This window comes from Gadus macrocephalus, chromosome 12 (assembly GCF_031168955.1).
Source record: "Gadus macrocephalus chromosome 12, ASM3116895v1".
Classification (NCBI taxonomy): Eukaryota; Metazoa; Chordata; class Actinopteri; order Gadiformes; family Gadidae; genus Gadus; species Gadus macrocephalus.
This window is the reverse complement of record NC_082393.1, coordinates 24,421,634-24,443,077: the sequence shown is the minus strand read 5'-3', so window position 1 is coordinate 24,443,077 and position 21,444 is coordinate 24,421,634. Positions and strand designations below refer to the sequence as shown.

Below are 21,444 nucleotides of genomic sequence, written 5' to 3'. Positions count from 1 at the left end.
CACACACACACACACACACACACACACACACACACACACACACACACACACACACACACACACACACACACACACACACACACACACGCATACACATGGGTGTTTCCAGTCACTCCTAACAGCCGGCCTCTGTTATGACACATCCAGCAGGGCGGAGTGCTGCATTAATAAGCGCACGCTTCATCCTTCAATCAGTTACGTAAGCAAGTACAGAAGGTGTTTTTGCCCTCTTTCTCCTCCTCTGCGCAGGATCTGGAACATGATCTAAAAATGAGTTAGGTCCGTGCGTGCTTGGTTGCAAACCACTCGTATTGCCAACATCCATTTGGCCCAGAGTACCTATTCTGCAGCCTGATGTCTTGCTGAGAGCTCCTACATAAAAGACCCGCTTCCACCGGAGCCCTTGTCATCGTGCAGCTGCTCACAGGAGGCCTCGATGGCCACGCGTGCTTCCTCCGGTCTTGGAAAAGTCCCGCTCCAGACTCTGAAGGTAACAGAGCATTGCCCTTTTGTAAAGGCCAACAGTTATTATAAACGGATGATTTGTGAAGCCCGGGCCGCAGCTGAAGTAAACAAGCCCTACTTCAAACATAATCCGCCGTGACATGAATCGTTAAACCCCTTCAAACAAACATTTAGGAAAATTACTCAGTGCCTAAATATACAAACGTCTGTGAGGCCGTGCTGAAAACATGATCAGGTGCGAGGGTTCACTGGGTGAGGACAGGCAGCCACTGGAGCGCTTGGGGAATTCCAAGACGGAGATGAGGTTTCCAAGAATATGACAGATTGGCATTTGCTGGTATTCAACATAATACCAGCCCCCCCCCCCCCCCCCCCCCACCCCCCACACACACACACAACACACGCACACACATTCACGCTCCTGCCATCCTGTATTTCACACGTTTTAAGTGAAACCATCCTATGCACCAGCCCAGAGGTGCAGTTATATGTGTGTTCTGGTTCGGTTCCATCACCTTGTTCAGACCCAGTTTGCCGTGTCTGGTTCCAGTGCCCGTGGTTTATGAGAAGGTCAAGGCAAGGCTGGCGAGGGATTTACCGTGACCCCCATGTGTAGGGTTCACGTCGAGGAGGGGAACCGCACCAGTAAAACTGCAGAACGGTGCAAAAGTAGGAGAGTAGCGTCATTTTAACAAGGTTTTTCTAGGATTCATTGGGTGTTTCTCGGTGGACCAGTAAGTTGGTTTCAGCCAGACCCGGACATGCCTCATGAGGTTGCGGTCGCTCTGGAGATATTTTATGTGTCGTTTACTGTAAAGTACGTATTTTCTTGAACACGATAAATTTACACTTAAAATACTAGGTTAGAAAAAATCCATTGTTCTTCAGATGCTAAGGAGTGAAAGAGTAGGCAAACGTACCTTTGGTTACCGAGAAATAAATAAATAAACGAAGCAAAAAAAGGACGCACTTCAGAAAGTACATTTACCCTAACGTCCATAACAAAGTCAAATTTAATGCGAACTCAAACCCTACACCTGAAATCTCTTTTGCTGCTGGCGGCATATCAAGAAGATTCCTCCTTTTATTTATCATCTTGTCCGTGTCCAACTCTAATGTGTATCTCCATCTCCTCTAAACCATCCTCTCCCATTTTCCCCCCTGCATGCACATGCTAGCCAAAGAAACGCGTATAAGTATGTCGAGGAAACTCAGAACTCCCGAAGAAATGTGAGAATGTACATTCCGTTGATGATTGGCCGCGTTATGATCGACAGGAACAAATCTGTCATGCAAACATTTCGATTGATGTTTATTTTTTATTTTAACAGACTTGTAAAGCAACGCTGTGTATGTCTACTCAAAAGTGACAAGAGTGAGTAGCTGTGCGCGGAATGCTGCGTCCGGAACATCTGCCCTGCAGAAATCACACGCAGACATTTGTTTCTGTTTATGCAGCCTCTTCTCCATATTAGATAGAACTCTGTTTTTCTATCTTTATTTACCGTCCCTGCTAGAAAATGGCCAGAGAGACTGATAGGGCGGCACATTCATTAGATTGGATTTGCCCAGTGGGGCAGTGAGGCCACTCGATCTTGTGATAGGGGCGGACATCTTGATTGCATATTTTCCATATCCATCGTTGAGAGCGCATGTGTGTGTGTGTGTGTGTGTGTGTGTGTGTGTGTGTGTGTGTGTGTGTGTGTGTGTGTGTGTGTGTGTGTGTGTGTGTGTGTGTGTGTGTGTGTGTGTGTGTGTGTGTGTGTGTGTGTGTGTGTGTGTGTGTGTGTGCGTGTGCGTGTGCGTGTGTGTGTGTGTGTGTTTGTGTAAGCACATGTGTGTGTGTGTTGATCTATCTCCTTCACACAAAGAGAAAAAGAAAGAGAGAGACGGAGACACAGAGAGAGAGAGAAATAGTTGGAGAGGACAGGGACAAAGTGAGAGGAAGAGAGAGACATGGATGGTTGGAGAGAGAGAGAGAAAAACACAGAGAGAGAGAGAGAGAGAGAGAGAGAGAGAGAGAGGAGAGAGAGAGAGAGAGAGAGAGAGAGAGAGAGAGAGAGAGATGAAGTGCAGGCTTGGTCTGTGACTAGCTTGGCAGCCTTTTCCGTGGCTTCGAGGCGATGGGTAACAGATGAGTCTGCAGGCGATGATTTGTCTCTGGTGGGTCTTGATTAGCGTCCTCAACACCCACTGCTTGTTAGGGGGGGGGGAGGGGGGAGAGGGGAGGACAAGAGGAAGGAGGGAAGGATGAAATTATGAATGAAAACAAAAAAGACAGAGTACAGGAAGGAAGGGATGAAGAGGTGTCAGGGAGCAGTCATCAGAGCTTTCGACCATAATAAAAAATGTCAGTTGCGCAAATGTCATTTTCTCTTCAATTGCCATTGGACGGGATTGTCTACTTGAAATAGAAGGACAATATTGAGTGTTAAAGGTTTATAGCCAAATATATGTGCCGGATTACATCGGCAAAGCCACGACAACATACGACATCCCCTCTGTGATTCCCTGTGTGTTTTTGCAACGCGTGTCTTCCAAGAAGCCTTTGTAAAACGTCTCCTTCTGTCTGTATCCCTGTCCGTCTGTCCACCTCCTACACTATAGCTGCTGACGGTCTCCACAGTGGATCCCGAGTGCACTGATATAATTGAACCATGACGTGGGGAGAATAACATGTGGAGGACTGGCCTGTCCCGTTAGCAGGGCTCTGTGTTAACACCTGAGCCCCGGGCGGAGGGAGCCTGTCTTCAGGTGATCGCTCCAAGTCCCCTCGCTGCTCTTATTGAGGCCAGGAGAGGAGCGCACGTGTGTGTGTGTGTGTGTGTGTGTGTGTGTGTGTGTGTGTGTGTGTGTGTGTGTGTGTGTGCGTGTGTGTGTGTGTGTGTGTGTGTGTGTGTGTGTGTGTGTGTGTGTGTGCGCTGGTGTGTGTGAGTGAATTATAATTTTTGTCCCCAGTGTAACACAATTCTTTCATCCCAGTTATATTGCCTATTGAAACAACGCAATGTTTCCAGGTGCTGTGTGTGAATTTGAATTCTCCTCTCTGGCCATATCCCCTGCCAAAACAATGCAATAAGAAGAAATAATAAAAAGAAAGAAATGGAACAGGGGATCCAGAAAACAATGTACACAGGCAACCCACCATCAGATATTTACAGTAAACCCCTCCCTAGCTCCTGTTGCTAATTGTACTGATTTTACTGGTCATCATGTGGTTGTTGTCATGGTGACCGGTCTCCCGGTGTTGTCACAGGATCGGCGGGGAACAGCAGTCTCCCGGAGCCACGGGCCCAATCAGAGGGGAACAGCAAGAGGATCAAACAACAAGTATTTGCCGACACAACAGGTACCGTATTACATGTAATATCAGTATCAGATTAACACTAATCTCCTTGTCTGTGTTATATTCTCTGCAGTTGTTTACCGACTCGGTTTTCTTTTAATAAAATAATACATTTAAAAATAATGGTGACTAATGAATGCTGTTCCACGCGGATGATAATTAATGCAATGCTACACAGCAGGATACAGTAAGAGGCTTCTGTTTCAACCAGCCATTATGGACATTTGGTCAATGGGAATCTATTTTGCAGCTACTATATCCGAAGGCAAACGCTTTAAATCAGTCGTTTTACGAGGAATGATTCTCTGTACAGACATATCTTCTCCTCCTTTAAATCCGTCTTCCCTGAGTGATGAATCGGGCCTGTTTGTTCAGCGGTTGTCTCATAGAGAAAACACAGCGAGGTAGAGCAAAAAACTAAGAATAAATCCATTCATCTGCCGGGAATATTCATGGCAGGCTTTCCCTGCAGAGCTCCGGGGAAAAGTGGGATTAAAAAAAAAAATCCAATATTCTCCCTCTTTAAAAATCGAAAAAATCATACCGCTGTTTTTAGTTTCTCTTACTGTACACACTTTCCAAATCTGCTAAATTTGCGTCTAAAACACTCGCTCAAAACCTTCCCTTGAAGGCCTACACACTCCCCGTCAACCCCCCCCCCCACACATTGTTTATTACAATAAAACAGCTCTTGGTTCAGCCCCAGAGAGATAATTCACCAACACAGGCATGAGTAATGCATTGGCTGCCACAATGCTTTAACAAAACCTGGGTTTTGGGGGGCTTGGGGTTGGGTGGGGTGGGGGTGGGGGTGGGGGGGGGGGGGGGGGGTTCAGAGTCTGGGTTCCGAGTCAGACAAGACGTAGCAGCATGCCTCATCACGGCCCAGGCCAGGGGGGCCGGTGGAAAGACCCTGGACAACGTAGCTGTCCCCTGGGCGCATGGACCTCTCAAATGGCAGTAGCAGACCCCGTCTTAAAGTCAGCTGCTCCTTCCTGCTATTTCCTGCTCTCCTTCCTGCCGTCTGCCTCAGTGATGCTCATACCAACCCACGTCTCCTTCTCATGTGAAAGAGCACTTTTTACCATCCCCTCTCTCTCTCTCTCTCTCTCTCTCTCTCTCTCTCTCTCGCTCTCTCTCTCTCTCTCTCTCTCTCTCTCTCTCTCTCTCTCTCTCTCTCTCTCTCTCTCTCTCTCTCTCTCTCTCTCTCTCTCACACACAAACTTTTGGCTTTCTTCTTCAGTTCACGAGTCGTGTTTCTCCTTGTTCTTTTGACGCATGACCTCACACTAAATGACGCTGCATTGCATTATCGTACACATCCACCAGCTTAACGTCAGCAGGCAGAACGTTTTATATCCAGCAGGACAATAACAACTCTCAACGGTAAACCGACATGATTAGTTCTTCAGCCACAGGCAAAATATCAACATGTTGTTCAACACTCATAACTTAATTATTATAATTATTACTATTATGTGGCTCAGGAGATAGGTCAGGTTGGCTGGTGACCGCAAGGTTGCTAGTTCGATCCCCGGCTACTCCTAGCCGTGTGTCGAGGTGTCCCTGAGCGAGACACCTCACCCTGACTGCTCCCGACGAGCTGGCTGTCGCCTTGCGCGGTAGACACCGCCGTCGGTGTGTGAACGGGTGAATGTCGGTCAATGCTTCAAAGTGCTTTGAGTGGCCACTGGCTAGAAAATCACAAAATTAATGCAGTCCATTTACCATTAATTTTTTTTTAATAATGAATGGCCCCCTCCCAGGTGTGACGGAGTGGACGTCGTGGTTCAACATCGACCACCCAGGGGGCAACGGCGACTACGAGCGGCTGGAGGCCATCCGCTTCTACTACCGGGAGCGTGTGTGCACGCGGCCCAGCGCCATGGAGGCGCGCACCACCGACTGGGTGGCGGCGGCCGAGACCGGCGAGGTGGTGCACGCCAGCCTGGAGAAGGGCTTCTGGTGCGTCAACAAGGAGCAGCCCTACGGACGCACCTGCTCCAACTACCACGTCCGCTTCCACTGCCCTCCAGGTGCCCCCCCCGTCCCGTCCCCGTCCCCGTCCCCGTCCCCGTCCCCCAGACATCCTATTATTTACATTGACATTCAGGGCGTTTAGCAGAGACTTTTATGCAACGCGACTTACAATACGTTTTGAAGATTTGTCAGAAGAAGGATAAATAATATATTAATGCTGTTGGTACAGTAAGGCGGTTCATAGAACCAAATGCCCGCATACAACAAATATATTACCAGAGAGAGAGAAATAGTTGGAGAGAGAGAGACAAACAGAGAGAGAGAGAGAGAGAGAGAGAGAGAGAGAGAGAGAGAGAGAGAGAGAGAGAGAGAGAGAGAGACAAACAGAGAGAGAGAGAGAAAGAGAGAGAGAGAGAGAGAGAGAGAGAGAGAGAGAGAGAGAGAGAGAGAGAGAGAGAGAGAGAGAGGGAGAGAGAGAGAGAGAGAGAGAGGGAGAGAGAGAGAGAGAGAGAGAGAGAGAGATGAAGTGCATGTTAGGTCTGTGACTAGCTTGGCAGCCTCTTCCGTGATTACGACCGCAATTACGGTTCTATTGTGACTCGGCTGGGGTCGGCTTAGCTCAGAAGGTAGAGCGGGTTGACCTAGTGGTAGGCTAGTTCAATCCCCAGGAGTGTCGAGGTGTCTGAGCCAGGCCCCTCGCCCTAACTGCTCCCGACGAGCTGGCTGTCGCCTTGCAGGGTTGACTCCGCCGTCGGTGTGTGAATGTGTAACGTGGAATGATGGTTGTGAATGGCTATGGATGAAAGCGTCTCCTAAACGCCCTAAAATGTCCAACTGTCAAAATGAGACCGTTCCCTCTTATTTGACGACCCCCCCCCCCCCCCCCTCTGTCGCTTCCCCCTTGGTTCAGTCCAGGCCTACTGGACAGACTGGAGCGAGTGGGGGTCCTGCTCCACGGGGGCCTGCGGCGACGTGGGGGTTCAGGTCCGCCAGAGGAGGTGTGTGAGCAACCAGCCGGTGCCGCTGCTCCTGGTCCCCGCCTGCCAAGGCCCCCACTCGGAGAGGAGGGAGTGCTCCACGGCCCCCTGCACAGGTGAGCGTCTGGGGCCCGTCCTGGGGGGGCCCGTCCCGGGGAGGGGACTGTCTGAGGCCCTGGGGTCCTGATGCCTCCAGCCCGGGGCTTCTGTTGTGCCTTTTTGTTGTAGTTCTGTGATGTTTGGTTCAAATGTTTTTTTTAATTGGCGAATACAAAATTATACTTTTTTGTAAAATGTACAAAAGCGAATTTTAAATAACTATGTACAAATAACTACTATAAATGTTTGGTTTAGAATTGTTTAAAAATAGATTTATTAAATATAAGCGATACAGCCATTCCTGATGCCAAAGACAATAACCCCATGAATGAAAACAGGCATTAATGAATGCATATATTTGAATTCATTTTAATATAAATTGGTTATTTAGTCATAAATGAATGTAGAACGAATGGACTCATTAATCATTGATTCATTAGTGTGTTTGGTTCCTCACCCAATCATTCCCAGTTAATAAATATAAATGAATCATAAATATAGTTATGACAATAGCCATTTAAATGACAGCGCGCACAGGAACACGGAGGACATTTTGGTCGGACAACAACAACTGTTACGGTTCACGGTTGGCTGTCCTCACGTTTCCATGCAGATCTGTTTTCCTCTTATGAGAGTGCGTAGGCAGAGTCGTATTTCCCTTCAGCACTGTCGTGTTCAGTCTGTGGCTTTCTGACCTTGACGGGAACGAAGGTGAATAATAAACCAGGCTGCTCCCATCGGTGCAATTTAAATAAGTATGTGCAGATTCTCTCCAAAGAGGACGAAGTACATTGCATTAAAACGTCTCATTTAGACACACTATGTTCCCTGCGTTGGTCCCCCGATGGGACAGCGAACGATGCGCCTGTAAATCACGGCAGGGACAAGCTGTCTGCCAGCAGGATTATCGCAGCATGGCTGCCAATTAAAAGTTGTGAAACTGAAGGATTTGACCACAGGACCCGTACAAGCTGCAAGCGCTCTTTAATCCAATGGTTCTGCCCGACTCTTCTGATGTGAGGGACTTTAATTGATGGGGCCTGGTGTTGGCGTTCATCCGAGAACGATCTACAGCGTTATTTACTTCACGAGAAGTTGTTTGTTTCTCCTCTTTGACCCGCGTTCCTCTTTGGTCTGTTTTCCTCTCTCTGCGACCAGCCCGTTGGGGGTCTTGGGGTCGCTGGGGGGCTTGTTCAGCCTCCTGCGGGGGGGGTCGTAGGATCAGAAGGAGGACCTGTGTGAAGACTTCAGACACGGTGCGATGCGTCGGACGACCCATGGAGATCCAGAAGTGCGGGAAAAGCCGATGCCCGGGTACGCTCAAGACAAACACAACAGACAAAGAACGTCAAACCATATCGACAATGAAAGGATGTTCATTGCCAAGCACTAACAATTGTCAGGTTAACCTTTTCCTCGTATACAACAAGGATAGCTAGGATAGATGCTTCACAATTCTAAGTACTATTTGTAAGTGCAACGACGTGCAACATATAATAAGTGTGTACATTAAGTGCCAGGACGTACAACATACAATAAGTGCATAAGACGGGGCTCGGGGGGTAGGGCGGTGAACTCTGAAAAAGTGAGTCTTGAGTCTTTTGCGGAAGCTTCTCCTCTTCTATCATCAACCCCCCGCCCCCAACCTTCTCCGTCCGTCTGTCCGTCCGTCTCCACAGATAAATGTCTGATGGTGTGCCCCGAGGGGCTTCCCAGCGCCGACTGCGGCCGCTGCCTGTGCGAGGGGCACGTCCTGCAGGGGGAGGTGTACACCATCGCGGGGGTGCCCGTGGCGGGGGCCACGGTGGCGCTGGCCGACCGCCCCGAGGTGGCGCTCGCCCAGTCGGACCCCGCGGGCCGCTTCAGGGTCCCGGGGGTCTGCTCCTCCAGCCCCTCCCTGCTCTCCGTCAGGAAGGAGCGCTTCGCGGCCGCCGCCGTCTCCACCTCCAGTAACGCCACCGGGCTGTCCTGGGTGCGGGCCGTGCTCGGGTCGACTGGTGAGTCCCAGCCAAGAGGTGGTGGGGGGGAAGTGGACATTTCTTTTAATTTGAATTTGTTTTGTTGTGTTGTTTACAAGACCACCGACGACCAATAGACAGAGTTCACGTCTTGTTTGCAGTGTAGCTTGTCATGATATGATAATATGTACGTAATAAGTACTGAGCTACGTAGGTTCAGCACTGTCGTGGTCTCGCTCCACATCCTCCCAAAGAGCCGGTCAGACAGTGGTTCACCTACCAGCGGCCTAAGACAGTGAGAGAATAAAAGGAAACGATAAAACAACCATCGGGGGATTTATCGCATTTTTTCAGGAGCTACTGCGAGCCTTCAAGTTTTGCGGCGCTGTAATATGCTTCTTTCATAAAACGGTTATAAGCCCGTGCAGAGGTGCTTACCTCGGCTGTAATTCAAACTGCCGTTCGTTCTCAGGGAAGCGCGTCGGGACTAACAAGAGTTTAATGTGTACTGCTGCCCACCAGTCGGCCCCATTGGCAGCGGTCTAGAGTCCGGCCCGTAATGGCTGCCTGTTTCCTCCGTCTGCAGAAAAGCCGTACATCTCCAAGCACCCGGAGAACAAGGTGCGCCATGAGGGGGGACGCGTGCTGTTGTGCTGCAAGGCCACTGGCTCACCCACCCCGGATAAATACTACTGGTGAGATGGCTCATAACTTTACAAGTTGTCAAAGCTTTATTGCAAATTCCAAGTTATCAGATTTTCAAAAGGAAAAGTCCATCCAATCATCATGTTTGCATTTGTTGCGCTCGATTGTGTAGTGTTGTTGGCGTCGCACACGTCTATGAGTCTCTGTTTGTGCGTTCGGCTCATCCAAAACTGAACTTCAGGACGTCTGCAGGAATCTCTGCTTTTTCGCTGTTGCTACCACACGTCTCGTGTTCAGTTTCTAGAAGTTTCTTCTCGCTCCTCAATCCTTCTGGTCTTCCCTGTCGCTCAGGTACCACAATGGGACTCTGCTGGACCGGAATGTATTCAAGTACGAGGAGGACCTGGTCCTGAGAGACCTGAAGCCCCGGCAGGCGGGTCTCTACCACTGCAAAGCCAGCAGTCCCGCAGGCAGCATCAAGTCCACCCAGGCCTCCCTCACTGTCATTGGTATGTATGTCTGTTCCGGAGGGACCGCGTGTACAAGATGGGTGTACAAGATGGATCGCGTTGTGCTTTCGGTATTTGAAGCCTCTGTCTGTGTGCTCTTTGACTTGGAAGATTGGCAGACTCTTTTATTAACATTGAATGAAAATGTTGAACAGCGTCAAACGCAGTAACAATATGGTGTGAAATAAAGCCATATTGTTTGACTGCCATCAGGTTTGGATGGCACTCAAAAATATAATGATGGTGTGATGGGATGGTATTAAGCAAAAGCGAGACAAATTAAATAAAATAATCTCCTCTGAATCACTGAAAAGGCAGACATCACCTTTAAAAATGACAAAAAAGCGCATCTGCTTTGGAAATTACATCTACGCTTTCATAGGAATCTACGCTTTCATAGGAATGTCAGCACTTGGTGCATTAAAAGGAGTGAAAGGACTCCACAGTGAGGATTAACTGAATGAGAGACAGCGTTGGTCTTGTCAATGGACCTATCTATTTCAATGAAAACAAATCAAGCACAGACTGAAAAGTGTTCATAAAAGCCATCTGGGCCCAATGAACCAGGCTGCACAAGAAGCAGACTCTTTTTATGATGTTTACGTTTGGTTGAAACAACCTTTCTCTACACACCGAATATTTACAGTGTGAGATGGCCCTTGACACTGTAAAAAAAAAAACTCCCTTTCCAAAGCTCCCTTTATTGAAGATGGCCAGTAAATTCTATGCGGTCGAGTCAGACAAGAATGCATCATCCACATCCATGTGGGATAGACACTCATCTCACCTCCCCCCCCCCCCCCCCCCCCCCAGATACTTGTTAACACAGAGTCCTGTTGACCAAAGAGGCTCTGTGAGGATTTGTGGCAGCAGGGCGATCAATCTGCAGCTTGTATGGAACAGCCACTCCAGACTCTATTCAAAATAGTGACCCTAAGTGAAGGACTTCTAAGTTACCAAGCGCTGATTCGATTTAGAATCAGACTAGTACTGTATACTGTGGCGTTTCGTTTTTTTTTCTAATAGCTTGGTCACATTAATACTCACTGGTAAATGGTGGCATTTTGACAAAATTGTTATTGGTCATTTAGTCAGATAGTCTGAGTGCTGAGATTTCCGGATCCCGGTTCATCCATTTCCGGTTGCATGTCCACCTTTCCATGGACTTAAAACTAAATCGTATTCTGTTTTCTGTCGGTCTGGAACTTATAATATAGCATGTTGGTTTAGAGGCTTAATGACAATTTATTTAAAATTTGCAAAAACCCGACCACATTCAGGTATCCAAGTCAGAAATTATTTTATACCACCAAAACTGCAGCACATTATTACTTTTGTTTGCACATATTATGCAACACAACATGCTGTTTGATGAACACCGTTTCAAAGCGTGTTGCATCATGGCTGACCGGCCCTCCATCTCTGTTCCCCAACAGGAAGAGGAACGCCGGCCTGCAACACCACCCCCGAGGACAGCAACATCAGGCTCCCCACGGACTGCGTTCAACCTGGGACCGATTCCAAGAACTACAACGCCGGCCGCTGCCCCCACAACACGTGTGCCGGCTCGCTCGACTCGGACTTGCGCTGCAGGGACGGAGCGGGCTACTGCTGCGGGGTCCAAGAGATGGAGACTCGCACCATCGACTGTGGGAAATACAGCCTGCCCATCCGGGCGGTGGCACAGTGCGGCTGCAAGAAGTGCGTGCAGCCCTCCGTGATGGTGCGTGGCCGAGTGGTCTCGGCGGACAACGGTGAACCGCTGCGTTTTGGACACATCTATATCGGCAAAGAGAGGGTGAGCACCACCGGGTACCAAGGAGGCTTCACGTTACACATCGCCCAGGACACGGCGAGGCTGGTGGTCAATTTCGTTGACCCTTCAGAGAAGTTCATCGACACCCCGAAGGTGTTTATATTCGACAAGAGGGGCGGATCCATCTACCATGACGTCAAGGTAATGAGAAAGCAAGCGGCGATCAGTATCAACGCAGGGGAGACCAACACCATCGAGTTAGGAGAGATTAAAGGGGAGGACCCAATAGGCCAGATCGTGATTCCTCCAAACTCATTTCATAGGGAAAACGGAGAGCTGTACGAGGGAACGGTGAAGGCCAGTGTCACATTTATCGATCCCAGGAATATCACCACAGCTGCCGCAGCCCCGGGAGACCTCAACTTTGTGGACGACGAGGGAGACATGCTCCCTCTGAGGACCTACGGCATGTTCTCCGTCGACTTCAGAGACGAGTTCAACAAGGAAGCCCTGGGCACCGGAGCAGTCCAGGTGCTTCTGGACACGCAGCATGTGAAAATGGAGGAACACATCCCCAAGATGAAACTGTGGTCGCTGAACACAGAGACGGGGGTGTGGGAGGAGGAGAGCGACTTCAGCTACACCAGGGCCACCGGCAGCCACGGGAGGGTCAAGCGAGAGGAGCGCACGTTCCTCATCGGCAACATGGAGATCCGAGAGCGCAGGCTGTTCAATCTGGACGTGCCGGAGAACAGACGCTGCTATGTCAAAGTCCGGGCGTACATGAGTGAAAAGTTCCTGGCCAGCGAACAGGTGGAGGGGGTAGTGATCAACCTGATCAATCTGGAACCCAAGCCCGGCTTCTCTTCCAACCCCAGGGCGTGGGGTCGATTCGACAGCGTCATCACCGGGCACAACGGTGCTTGTTTACCGGCGTTCTGTGATGCTCAGAGGCCCGACGCCTACACGGCCTATGTCACCGCCATCATGGGCGGGGAGGAACTAGAGGCCGCACCCTCGTCCCCCAAGATGAATCCAAACATCATCGGAGTTTCTCAGCCCTACTTGAATAAAATCGATTACCAGCGGTCCGACCACAATGACCCGGCTCTGAAGAAAACAGCTTTCAGAATCAACCTGGCCAAGCCAAACCAGAACAACCTTCAGGAAGCTAACGGCCCGATTTATCCTTATCGTAATTTAATAGCCTGTGAAAATGCAGAAATAAATGACAATCATTTTAGGTTCTTCAGAGTAGAAAAGGACAAGTACGAATACAACGTTGTCCCCTTCCAGGAGAATGATCTGACCACCTGGACGGGAGACTACCTCTCCTGGTGGCCCAATCCTCAGGAGTTCAGGGCCTGCTTCATCAAGATCAAGGTTCAAGGGCAGAAGGAAGTGATGGTCAGGTCCAAGAACATGGGCGGAACGCACCGCGCCACCAAGGGAAAACTGTACGGCATCCGAGACATACGCAGCACCCGAGACATGAGGGAAGCCAACACCTCTGCAGCCTGCGTGGAGTTCAAATGCAGCGGGATGTTGTTTGACCAGTCTGAGGTGGACCGATCCCTCATATCCCTCCTCCCTCAGGGCAACTGCCGTCGAGTCGGCATCAACAACCTCCTGCAGGAGTATCTCACCAAACACCCCCCGGTGCCTCAGAACAATGAGTCCCACGCCTTCCACATGCTCGCCCCCGTCGACCCCCTGGGGCACAACTACGGCATCTACACCGTCACGGACCAGAACCCCAGGGTGGCCAAGGAGATCGCCATCGGACGCTGCTTCGACGGCACTTCCGACGGTTTCTCCAGAGAGATGAAGTCCGATTCCGGCGTGGCGATGACCTTCAGCTGTCCGGAGAGGAAGATCACCAGGGAAAGCCTCTTCCAGCGGCTGCAGACCAACCCAGGGCAGACCTTGTCCCAGATGGCCAGGGACATGCGGGAGTCGCAGGGCCTGCAGGTGCAGCGGTCGTCCACCCAGGTGGTGGCCTATCCTTCGGAGCAGCGCAGCAGGAGTCAGGGTCGCAGGGTCTCCAGCGTCAGCTCCACCAGCAGAAGAAGAGTGACCTCGCGAGGACAACTACGCCAGTAGTTCTTCTGGGAGGTATGTTGACAGTAGAACAAGAATAGGTGTGGTGATGGGTGCGTGTGTGAGTGCGTGTGTGCGTGTGCGTGTGCGTGTGTGTGTGTGTGTGTGGTTTTTACTTCCTCTCATGATTATAGTAACAAGAAGAAGAAGAAGAAAAAGAACAGTAAATATTATAAAAATGATGATAATGATGAGGCTAAAATAATAATTATACATTATCTATCTTTATTTCTAGATTCCAAAATGTCAACAGAGGGAGAGCCTTGCTGGGCCAGTCAGTTAAAGGTGGATATGAACTTTGGTCTCACTATGAACAACACAGAACTCCCTGCCCCAGTTCCAATGGCCTCCGAATGCACGACCACCGCAGCAATATCTAGCACAAAGGATTTGCAAAAAATAATGAGTCTCCTATTTACTCCAAGGGTTTTTCAATACATTTTGTACATGTGTTTTTTCAATAACACAGGAATAGCAATTTTGTGTTAATCAAGCAGGACAATTTAAAATATAACCAGCTTCACATTTAACTCGGCTTCAAGGTATCATCAAGTTTAGATGCCTGCTTTATTTTTGTTGACAGAATGCTTGACGTTGCAAAACACTAAATTTTACCCCCAAATGTAAGGAAGTTACATAGTGGGACATTTGATGTGGTATGGGGCTGGCAAAAATACGACATGATTTAAATACACACATTTTCATCCATTCGCTAAAGTAATTCAGCCCCCACGCCTCTTTCGCCTACTAAGGTTCTTGCCAGGACAAGCATTGCACAAAAACAAAGATAAGAAGCAGTAGACTCCACATATCTTTTTGCAGACGGCCCAAAGGAGCCATAGATGTTAGGAATGACAAAAGTTCCACATTCCACTTCTGTTCATGACCCGGAAAGCCTCACCAAATTGAACAATGTCCACCCGCCATTTCCCCCAGCCGTCTCTTCTTTCATAGGAACTGTGACTTAATGAGGTTAACGGCAAGTCTAATATGTAATTCAAACTGATCTTTTTGTCTGGTGCTATTAGTGTCTGTCTGTCTTTGAATATTTAAGTGCAATAATGATGTACCATGTTAACTTGAGAAACCTTGCAGGGTGCCGACCTTGCATACGGCAAACCCATATACTCTCAGAACAATGTTGCAGACCTGCACATTTTTTTTTGGCAACAACCAAAGCAGTGTATTGCCTTTTTCTTTATGGTCCGAACGTTCTTTGCAACTGCATGGTGGATTTATTCACAGTAAATCTCATTCAATACGTTAAACTTCCCAGAACATTCTCATTACTCCGGGTTTATTTCTCAGTGGAGCGTTTCTTTCTTGGAGAAAAAACACTAAGTCTTGGCACTCCTAATTTTACTGGACATGGTTTTACAAGAGGGATGTATTTGGTCCTTTTTTTTCAGAAAAGCAATTATTAACAAGGCAGTGTAGTTCTCCCTGTTCAGACTTCAAGGGTTCAAGAGGCCCTTTCTGGTGAGGATTCAGTACGTTATGTAAATTTGAGTTGGTAAGATAGGAGGAGGGAACTTCCAGCCTCCATAATGGGTACAACTTGTTTATCCCCATCATAGTCACTTCTGGAGCTTTATGGGCTTTCGAGGAGCCATGGGGAATCCCCTGGAGCTGACCTTATCCCAAAGCCAAATGAGGTAGGCTCTAGAGCTTGGAGAAATCAGGCAAGGCTGGAAGTAAACAAGGGGGGCTGTGTTTAATCAGAAAACACATCACGTGTACTTTTGGGAATAATTCAGATGGTTCAGACATTTTCAGCAAAGTGCAGATGGATTTAAGCTCATAACTGCTCCTCTGGTGAGTGTATTGCGGTACATGTTTTTAATAATCGCAATAGTTGCAGCATCAGCTTTTTGTCTTGGTTAACTCCGTTCCACAAGTTCATGCTAATGACGTAAATTCTCCAATAAAAAACGTTTTTTATCGGTGTGGATTAAAATGCAAGGTGTGTCTGTAAAAGGGATATTTATACCATGACTTAAAGCTTCTGTTCTAGAGGATACTCCCAAGTTCCATTATTAGTTACGTTGCTCTTGCCAGCCCCTTAATCTGGACGTGTGAGACCCCGACCATTACGACTGACTTCACACATAACTACTGTCCCCGAGGGAAGTAGTCAAATCTGGTCCGTTAAAAACTCACTCCCTGTGCCCTCCAGGCTCTGTGCTAGATAAAGGAAAATAAAAGAGTCCAGGTGATGCGGAGAGCCAAATCTTATAAAGACGTGACATTTGTATGTGTGTGTGTGTGTGTGTGTGTGTGTAAACCAAGGTCACCAAGGGAATTCCAACAGCTGTTAAGCAACTGAAGGAAATGTTAAGTCCGAGAACATCAAGAGGAAAGGTGGATCACGATTACATACTGATGGATGATAATGCAGTTTGGCAGAGGAAAAAAAAAATGAAGGGAAAAATATTAGTGGTTTTGGGCCCCACAGTCCATCACTCACAGAATTCCAGACTTTGAAATTGGTTGCATGTGTAGGAAAAGATGTTTACAGAGGAAAATGATTTGACAGATAAGTTGGCTCCTGATAAAGAGAAGGCATGTGTTGGAGTTTGTGGTACAAGTGGACACTAATAGGGCGGTGTGTTTAGCATTATGTCAAGCATTGCCTGTGAATGCATCCACATCATGTGAACAGCTCCTTTGCCTTCAGATAAACTTTAAAGATGATGCAAAACAATGTTAAATGATGAGATGAACTGATTTAGTAATCATAGTTCCGGGTTCTATGAAAGAAATGCGCAAACGGTTAATTCTGGAGAGTACATGTACACGTTAGATAAATATTAATTTATTATTAAGGGCAAGAGGTTGACATATATTGTCATCTTTAATCTTCACTGTAACAAATCACCATGAAATACTTTAAAAAAACACTACAAGCATAAATATAGACCTTGGGTAACACAAAGGAAAATGCGTTATCTCGGAGGGTAGTTTCAGTCACCCTTCCACAACACGTCTTAACATTGAAAATGAAGATAATATTTCATACTATTTTCATTTTATTAAGGTACCTCATGTCAAGTATGTATATATAAACGTGAAAGACGAACAAAACATAATTCATTCATTATTAATCTCAAGATCATTCCTTTTGTAAAACTGTCATCTTACTATAGTATAAAACGCTGGCATGGACCATTTAAACCCCTAATTGATGCAGACTTATTGAACATTAAGGTTAATAAGAAGCAACCGGCTTTAGGCCTGTGGTGATTTATGGGAATGTAACTGCATGAAGAGCTATGGATAACAGCAGTGTGCTCTTCGGTTGTATCTGGCTAGTTTGAAGGAGACTATATAACTTATTAAGACGGAACCACAGAACCCTCCTATGCGGTCCTTAACGAGTCACAGAAATGGATTTCTTTAAGGAAAGGCGCATGAACATCATATCGATCAATCACAACTCTTGCATAACACTATTGACTAATTGTATTCCATTTATCAAGTTATTGTTTTTCTTCTTTTGCTGAATTAAGGTTTGATTTGTAAAGTGTATTGTATGAAGTTACCATGTGAACAACATGTAAATATGTTTTTGTAAACTTTTTGGGTGATGCTTTGTCTAAATTTTTGTTTTCTATTATATGTAATTAAGAATTAAAGGAGAGTAAACAACTGTCGAGTCAGTGATTTCATTGATTTGAGGACAAAGTCAAGTTATTTTTAAAATACAAACACAACTGAGGTAATTGAAATATTTGTACATAGATTCTGTTAGTATTTTGAATACTTCAAACAACAACATCAATAATGCAAAGATGCACATTGTGACAGCCAACGTTAGAAATAATATGAAGCTAATAACACAATTTGCAGCCTGGGAGAGAAATTAACAATCCTGTGTTTAAGCATCTTAAACACAAGCGTGTTGCTGAAGCTACAAATGCTTGTTCCCTTAAACATCAAACAACATAGAACAGACATACAGATTTAGAAATGTTTTTCTCTCCAGGAAAATGAATAGTGGCCTTCCACAAGAGAATGAGACATTTAGAATTGATTTTCTTCTCCATCCAGCCCACAGAACCTGTGCCCTAATTTTGTGACCTTTAAAATAAGTTTAGTGACTGGAAATATTAGCACAATGCGGTCTCGAAAAAAAGGAAGCCAAATTTGAGGAGAACAAAATGAATGGTGAGCTAGACACTCCATCAACACTCTTGGCCAGTGCAACATGCGAAGGAAATGTCAGTGAGCCAAACACATTGCGTCAACATCCTAAAAATACACACATATGCACATAATCACCAAAACCCACACACATATACATAAACATGCGCACACCCACACTCACACACACACACACACACACACACACCACATATGCATATACTCTTTTCAAAGTCAACTTTGTTACGACGACTGCATTACAAGTATGAAGTACCAATTGTAGTCGCATCAGTGAGGAATCAACTGTGAACTGGCCAACAGAGGAGTCATAAAGGTATATTAATGCCCGCTCCCAGCAACAAAAATAAGGATGTGTGTGCCTGCATGTTTCCCCAGTTGAATCACTTTGAGGTCTGAAATGTTTTAACTGATAATATATCTTCACACTTACAGGTAAATATCCCCCAGGAGGAAACATTAACAAATAAGGCTCTAGTTATGTTTTGGATGAATAGTGATAGAAAAGAAAACCTTAACATTTTTAATTGAAAAGGCTTGGCTAATAGGCCAGATAGGGCCTCACTATGCGTCATGCATATGATAGAAAACGATGAGTTATTCACATTGTGATTTTACTTTCAAATGCGTATAGTGAACATCCTGAATCCACTACAAAGCTAGGTGTCATAAAAAAACGAAATAAATCAAATCTTCTAAATAAACAGGGCAATTTAATCAATGTTATGCACTTGCTAAAGGACGGTCATTGCAGTTATCAATTCATAAACGTGGGAAATAGAAATAAAGGCAAATACACGTTTATCTTTGGCACGGAAACCGTTAGATCCAGTCTGGAGTTTATGTGGAGCTTGAAGCTCTCTCTCCCTCTCTCCCTCTCTCTCTCTCCCTCTCTCCCTCTCTCCCTCTCTCTCTCTCTCTCTCTCTCTCTCTCTCTCTCTCTCTCTCTCTGATAACCAATCATCTCACTTAAATGCCATGACTCCTGTCGTCTCCAGACTTGATAGATGGCTGTGAACTGAGTCCATTGTGTTCCCACTCTATCCAAGCTCCATCAAAACTGATAGATAAGGCTCAGGGATGTCTCCAATTATTATTATTATATATATATAGGCCAATGTATATTTGAAAACTATGGCGTGAGTGCTACACGAAGGGGTCCCACAAAGACCTTTGTGGGAAGGAGTTCAGCTTTTCTTCACTGCTGGGAATGGCTGTAAGGAGAGAGGACTGGCATGCTTCACGTACACACAGTCCTCCTGGATTTTCACCTCATACACTTCTTGCTGAAGAAAAGGAGAGAAAAAAAGAAATGAGAAATTCCTTCAAATGGAGACGCGACCTCTTGATCCAACTCCCAAGTGTCTTAGGCAAATATAAAAACCAACATATTTAAGGCCAAAAATCGACCAGGCACTTTTTTTTCAATGTCTTCTGAATGCCACACACATATTGTGCAACCCATCACGTCAAATACAACCCTTTAGGAATATGGTTAACCACTGCTTTTTAGGTGAAATAGCGCAAAATAATGTATCTATAGATTGATCGGTTGAAAAAAACATGTGCTCTTTCAATCTGCATAGACAAAAATGAAAGATCACAACAGTTATTAGTTCAACATCACAACTGATACGTAAAGCAGTTGGTGACTCCAAACATGAATATATCAAATCAAAGGATCTCGCGGAACATGTTAATTAACTTCATTAAGTTAATTACAGCCAATACAAAATTTATTTCACTAAACAGGTTTTTACTGCTCCGTTTGACTCATTACCATGTCAGCTCGTAAAAGTATATAGCAGTGATTGTCCATACTGAGATGTGAAGCATTCAATTATGCTAGAAAATTGGTCTGAGACCATTTCCATGGCTGTAAAACCAGACCCAGGTTGATGTTGGCGGCTTGATATTCTGCTCTGAGCCATCAAAAACACACCGCCTCAGTTGTCAGTTGTGTAATAAATCAGCTGCAGCTTTTTCATTTTTTATTACTAATATTGATATAGAAAATAATTTCATAGTTCATGGGGTTTAGAATAACCACGACAAGCTTCATAATGCCATCACAAAAGTTACGTTATTGGTTTCAAAATTGTACAATAACTTTAAATATTTTATTTGTGGGAACACTTTTATTCTCCCTCCTAATCAAACATCACGTTAGGCCTACTGACTCATTTTTATGAGTGATAGCAAGGCCAAATAACAGCACTAGCACTGTAATATAATATTCTCCAAAATCCAAATTGAACATTTAAAAGATCTCCCGACAGTAACACCCCCTTTAACCCAGGACTGACCAGCCAGTTCCCCAGTTCAGCCCACCCAGTGGACCTACCTGTAACCCAGTCCCCGACTTGCCCGTCCTCAGATTGAAATCATAGTCGTGCCATGGACAGAAAACCTGCAGTACCCCGTTGGCCTCTTCAATGTCTCCATCACAGAGAGGACCACCTGACAGGACATAACACACACACACACACACGCACACACACACGCACACACACACACACACACACACACACACACACACACACACATGGTCACTACAACCGGAAACGCTTATTACAGCGACAACCAAGACGCTTTATCTCGGTTTGACAGCCCAGCAGGGACATGACATGTTTACAACCGGAGGATTTTGTAACGTTAGGTGACGAGGCTATCCAAGCTTCAGCTGTATTACGCCATGTTTATTAAACTATTATTAGCAGGGGGCAAGGGGCTTGGGATAAACAAAGCATCTGTAACGCAAAACGTTCTCGGTAGTTTTCGTGATGACGTTGATCTTTACCGGAGTGCGAACAACGGGCGTCCATCGCGAAGAACTCCCCCTTGACGTGGAAGAGGCAGACGTCTGCCTGGTGTCCGAGCGGGGAGTACATCAGGCGGCACGGCTTCTGCGAGAGCTCCGAGACTGGGCCTGCGAGTCTCCACGCACCGCTCTCCTTGTTTCCGTCCTCGTTCCCGGAGCTCGAAGCCATTAGAACCCGAAGGGTGATGCGTGCTTCGTCTTCGCTCCCCGCGTTTCTCGGATTAAACCAGCTGTTTCGACAGCTTGATTTGGCTGGATAACGTTAGGAGAATCTTCCATAATAACCGCGCCGACATGCTTTCGAGTCCACCCCCGTAGAGTCCCAGAGTTGGTTTCCTCTAGCCCCAGTATGGATAGCCCCGGAGCTTGTTTCCTCTCGCCCCTTGTGTGGAGCATCCTATCAGGAAGTGCTCATTAGGTTTCATTGTGTTTATTTGATTAATCTCTTCTGGTGATGTTTGACAGCGGTTACATATTACAGATTACAGCTGGCTGACTGATCTTTATACTTGGGTATTGAAGTGTAGATTGCCCTATGAAAATACCTTTTGTACCATTGTAACGACATGCATACAATGAATATCAAAGTATCATTCATGTGTTCCAGTGGACTGAGTCTGGTCTTAA

General features: G+C 46.5%; 2 protein-coding genes across 2 annotated transcripts in view; one reads left to right on the top strand and one right to left on the bottom strand.

Moving 5' to 3' along the window:
• Positions 1-17,955, top strand: part of cilp2 (cartilage intermediate layer protein 2) — a 21,923-nt gene extending 3,968 nt beyond the window's left edge. The window contains exons 2-10 of the mRNA XM_060066437.1: positions 3,722-3,814; positions 5,578-5,847; positions 6,702-6,884; positions 8,026-8,181; positions 8,547-8,864; positions 9,412-9,520; positions 9,822-9,979; positions 11,416-13,850; positions 14,071-17,955. Of these exons, the coding sequence (XP_059922420.1) occupies positions 3,722-3,814; positions 5,578-5,847; positions 6,702-6,884; positions 8,026-8,181; positions 8,547-8,864; positions 9,412-9,520; positions 9,822-9,979; positions 11,416-13,838 (3,710 nt within the window). The 3' untranslated portion in view covers positions 13,839-13,850; positions 14,071-17,955. The remainder of the gene's footprint in view (positions 1-3,721; positions 3,815-5,577; positions 5,848-6,701; positions 6,885-8,025; positions 8,182-8,546; positions 8,865-9,411; positions 9,521-9,821; positions 9,980-11,415; positions 13,851-14,070) is intronic.
• si:ch211-212d10.2 (uncharacterized protein LOC557710 homolog) lies at positions 14,872-21,222 on the bottom strand. Its single transcript, XM_060066438.1, has 3 exons — positions 20,797-21,222; positions 20,341-20,456; positions 14,872-19,282 (listed from the first exon to the last, which is right to left on the bottom strand). The coding sequence occupies exons 1-3, from the start codon at positions 20,984-20,986 to the stop codon at positions 19,184-19,186; spliced, it is 405 nt and encodes a 134-aa protein (XP_059922421.1). The 5' UTR covers positions 20,987-21,222; the 3' UTR covers positions 14,872-19,183.
• Between the last annotated feature and the right edge of the window lie 222 nt (positions 21,223-21,444).